Raw genomic sequence first — 5,191 nt, forward strand, 5'->3', positions numbered from 1 at the left:
GGCTCATCTAGGGCCTATTACCTGTCAATTTACGTAAAAATCATGGAAATCGGCCCGGTAGAACGCTCAAACGAACTATGACAAAAAATATAAATTTACATTGTTTAAATGGGAGAATTCGCAACTTTACCACTTAATATTAAAAAACCTAGGCCATATTTTGAAAATCTGAAAAGAGTTGGCTTATTTAGAGACAATTGCCCGTCGATAGCCGCAAAAATCATAAAAATCGGCCCGGTAGAACGCTGGAACTAAGCGTTACCAGTTTCGCAAAATTAGGAGGCTTGAGAGCTTATAGTATAGATAGATTACTCGTGGATTTATATTTAGTATAAATCGTTTATGTAATTTTATATTAATAAAACACAAAATATGCCATCCAACTTACCTCTCTCAAAAAATATTCCTCAACGTTCGTGTTCAGATGCTTGCAAACAATTTTTGCTGTCCTGTTACCCTAAATAATGACAACTCAAAATAAATTTGACGGATATTGCATAATGAAAATCTTTTATTTTTGCAACATTCTAGTTTCTTTTACATCAATCATTATATCAACCTATTAGGAGACTGAAAATTAAATTTAAAGTAGAAAGAAATAGTATTTTTATTCATAATCACAGGAGTTGTATTTTATTTACTTAAATGCGGGAATATATCCAAAAACTACGATGAAGTCTAGAATTATTGTTAAAAAACTTTAGACTTCATCGTAGTTTTTGGATTTAATCTTCGCTTTCACCACATTCTACGGATTTAAAACCGCATAATATGGTGAAATCAAATGATCGATCATCGATCAAATTTCTAATATAATTTATCACAACGACATTCATTCATCGGAACAAACAAATATGAAGACTTTTATGGTCTCAGAGTTTGTAAACGACGAACATGTAATACTAATATTTTGGTTAATTCAGTTTGCTTAGTTTTTGTTAATTTTTGGTAATGAAGGATATTTAATTGAAAAATATTGTCTAGGTATCTTATCAGTGTAGTGAAAGAAAAGAAACAATGAAACAAAAGAAGCGATGATTATGAATTATATGATGTAAGACTGTCACAAAAAAGCAATCACCCTTAGCAGAGCAATTGAGACCACCAGAAAAAATCCGAGGTCCTACAAGTAGAGGCGAATTCAGCGATTTGGCAACACTGGTTTTCCTCCAATTAAACCTGTATTGTACTATCGATTCTTGTTGAAAGACCTGACCCCACTAAAAATCGATATATTCCCAAAGATTCAATTGAGGAAACACCATTTTGCCAGGTTGCTAAATCCACCAGTGCCTACGGAGATCCTACCTCAGCTGACGCAAAAGCTGGAACGCTGACGAGGATGAAGATCTGGCATAAGAAGGCACACATCCACATGACGTCACAAAAGGCGCAGATTTTGTGGACGAGAGAGACAGTGTCCATCGTTTGGAACATGGGGATCAAAAAGTAGTGGGGTACGGCAACAAGCTGGAATGATGTCACTAGTACCATGCCAAATATCAAGCCTCCGTAAGCCTCATTCACCAACGGAACACACCGACATGTCAACCAGAATAGCTGGAATAGATCTTCCACCCGCCGACGTGACAGGTATTTCACTGAAGAAAAGCTCAAAGAAAAAATTGCATAGATATAAATGAGATATCTCCGACATACTTAATACATAAGTCGCAGGTAAATAGTCAAATCAATCATTTTCTTAAATGCCTAGGCACAGTGTCAATACTCACTCGGATTAAAAGTCTGACTCCTCTTCTAATTTTGGACAAAATAATTGTTTCTCTTCATACATAGGGATAATCTTTAAAAATTCGTATCATTCTATGGTTGCTGTGGTGGTTTTTAGCCCAGAAATGAACACTATTTAAATTATATTTTCATCATCTTATCGAATGGGCTCAAATATTCACACTACTAGAGACCGGAAATACCACAAATGGATGTATTTATGCTAAAAAGAACGATGCTACACGAAAACCTTATGCACGTAGTTCCTTTCAGCATGAAAACGTCCAAATACCGATCCAATAATCCGACCAAGGGTTCCAAAAATGGCGAAAAGAGCGATAGAGAATCAGCCAACCTGGTAGTATCCTATTACTCCGCCTGAACACAACTTGCAGATCTTCCTCGTTGGAAAAATTGGCTAGCTCCTGTTGAAGCTCCTCATTGATGGAGTAGAAGCGGCTCTTGATATTGCATACGATGTTCTCGTACTGCACCAGAATCGTGACGCACATGAGTCGACTCATGAAACTCGACGCGAAGACCCACCACTCGGTGATGGTGAACTTCCAGACCCAGCAATCCAGGGCCAGCAGGAAAGCGGTCTTACCGATGAGATAGGCAGCTACGTATTTGAATAGCCCGCCTTTTTCGGGCCGTCCTAGCTGATTATCGACGCGACAGAGGATGCGATGGACAGCCAGAAGTCTGTGGAAGTTGGTCTTAGTCTTGACGACGCCGAAAATTGAGAGTATCGTCGAGAAGAATATGACGATAGCGAAAATGATCATGTTGTCTGGGATAAAGTGGTCCGAGTCCGAGCGGATGGAGTTCGAGTTAGGAAACTGCTCCTGTAACTCCTGAAAACATTTTTTGGACAGTACAAAGTTGAACAAAGGCTTTTAAAAATAGGAAATAAATAGGAAATAGGAAAAAAGAGGGATAGCCTACAAAATGGCTACCAATCATAAAAACTCATTTTGTAAATACTTTTTTGCTTTTTTAATTTTTTTAAAACATTTTGATTGGTCTGTATAAGCCCGCACCAAAAACTCTAGTGTAGACATTTTCTCGCCTTTAGCACCGGACCGCGATTAGCAGAGAGGGACCAAGCCACATGAGCTATTGCCAAAAACTGGGCAATTTATTTTTTCACAAAAGAATGTCTGTGTGAACTTCGTTAAAAAATTTGAGGAATTTGCTTCGTAATATGCAGAAACACTGAAATTTTCACAAAAATCCGCACAACCGTTTTCATGTAACGAATTAAATTGCCCAATAAAATTTGGCAAAAGCTGATATGCCTTTCTGCTTATCGCGGTTCATTTTAAGATGAACTTTTGTCTTCGTAAAACTCCGCAGTGCACATGCTCTCCAGAGCTGACTTGATGATTCCTTCTGTCAGAGGAAGGACACTTTGAGGCTGAATGTTACCACAAAACTTAAAATCTCCCTCGAACTGACAGACCTAGCGATGCATCAACTTTCAAGTTACAGAATTATAACTCTTTTCATCCTTTCATTGGATTGCATTTTGCAAAAAAGAACCATGAGCATTTCAATATCGCTAAGACCGTGCAAAATTTTTTACTCTGCAAATATAAACTGATCATTTTAACAAGGTTTATCTTTATACTTCTAATAAACTATGAATTAAAGACGAAAATTACAATTGTAAATTTAATTGCCTACATGATTTTAGTAATTTTATTGCAACGAATGTAAGTTGCACAATCCCATCAACAAAGGAATGCTCTCGGTTCCTTCCAAAATGTAATCCCATTAATATTCTCTATTTACGGATCGCCAAGTTAAACTAGATTTTAACATCAATTTAATTTTAAATAGACGTTTACCTGGAAGCGCCAATACATTGACAGTGCCTCAGTGACGCCCATGAATATAACAATGGTAATATTGATATGATATTGCCACTCGCGGAAAACGTAGGTCTTTTCCATTGTTTCTGGATTGTGGCTCACACTTACCGGAGCTAACAGCAAGAGCTTGCTGAATATGTATAATGGTTTGCAGGATGAGAAGTATACTGCAACAAAATTCTGCTGTTAAGGGACAGTAACAAAGTATACATCAAATGAATACTTCTTGATCATCGGCTTTGGCTTTCGCCATTTTCTATTTGAGCCGCAATATACAGTATGTTGTACCCATGTTTTGATAAATAAAAAAGGTTGCCTAAGATCGATGTATTTTTATTTATTCAAAATGAAATTATGTAGAGAATATGCACTGGTAATTGAATTTTTTTTTCAATAACTAAATTTTAATGAAGAGGCGCAATTCTGATATCAGAAAATGTTCAATGTGACAAAAAATGTGAGTTAATTGCCTTTTGGCTCTGGGGTACTGATAAGCAAATCGTAAAAGGTGACAGATCTCTGAGCTAAAACCTGCCGAACCATCTCAACTACTCGTGGATTAAACATAAATTCTTCACTCACAAGTCCTACATGCATTAGACCTTTTAAACCTGTATGATATAATTATAATTTTTACTTACATGCCATTGTTTCTTACTGAATCAAATGACGAAAATTGATATTGTGCGATGGACATGATTAAAGCAATTCAATGCTTAACTCTAAAACTATCAGGAGTCTGAAATAGATCTGAAGTTCATAATTATTCCGTTATGGTGCCAGTTACAGGTTAGAGCATTCCGTATGTCAGCAGAACGGGTAGAGACAAAACGAATTTGCGAAAAGAACAATTTTCTCATTATGAAACGATCAATCGGTAACATTATAATTAAACACGAATAATTATTGAAATCCTTCCACACACAACTGTTAAATTATTTATGTGCTAATTTATTAAAATAGATCGACAATAGTTTTAATATTAGGGTTTCACAGCGTTCTCACAAAAATACGCACAAGTAGCAACCATTAAACCATTCACCGTGTTGTATTTGCGCAGAAATAATACTTGCTTTTTTCCTTAATTTTACAACAGCAAAAATAATGTGAAATCTTGAGTATCTTTTAGTGATTTATCGAAAATTAGGCGCTGTACTCACACAAACAGAAATTTTCACTCATCGTGTCGTGCCTAACAAGAACCAATGCGTGATGTCTCCAAGTAATCTATTTATATCAAAATTAAACAAAGTCAGCCTTTTCTCATGAGAATGAAACGTCCACCCCTAGGGTTAGGTAAACATGGTGACTTTCACTTTCGGGGGAATATCACGCTTGTCACTTTCAGCCGTCGGCCGGTGAAAATAAACAAACTCAGCAAACTGGAAAGCAGCGGCGTGGCGTGCTTTGCGATAAATCGATTGTTATGCCATTTAAACCTATGGAAAAAGATCGATAAATAGGGTGTTTGCAGCGAACACCTTAGTAATCGATTCTTTACCATAGGTTTAAATGGCAGAACAATCGATACATCGCAATTCACGCCACGCCACTGCTGGAAAGCCTCGAGTCTCCTTCACGGG

The 5,191-nt window shown here is 36.8% G+C and overlaps 1 protein-coding gene across 1 annotated transcript; it reads right to left on the minus strand.

The window, feature by feature from the left end:
* Window positions 1-1,312: 1,312 nt before the first annotated feature.
* Window positions 1,313-2,670, minus strand: LOC140224363 (uncharacterized). The gene is made up of 2 exons (XM_072299034.1): window positions 2,087-2,670; window positions 1,313-1,612 (listed from the first exon to the last, which is right to left on the minus strand). Exons 1-2 carry the CDS (start codon window positions 2,517-2,519, stop codon window positions 1,599-1,601), a joined length of 447 nt encoding a protein of 148 aa, XP_072155135.1. The 5' UTR covers window positions 2,520-2,670; the 3' UTR covers window positions 1,313-1,598.
* Window positions 2,671-5,191: the final 2,521 nt, after the last annotated feature.

This window comes from Bemisia tabaci, chromosome 4, assembly GCF_918797505.1.
Source record: "Bemisia tabaci chromosome 4, PGI_BMITA_v3".
In the NCBI taxonomy this organism is placed as follows: Eukaryota; Metazoa; Arthropoda; class Insecta; order Hemiptera; family Aleyrodidae; genus Bemisia; species Bemisia tabaci.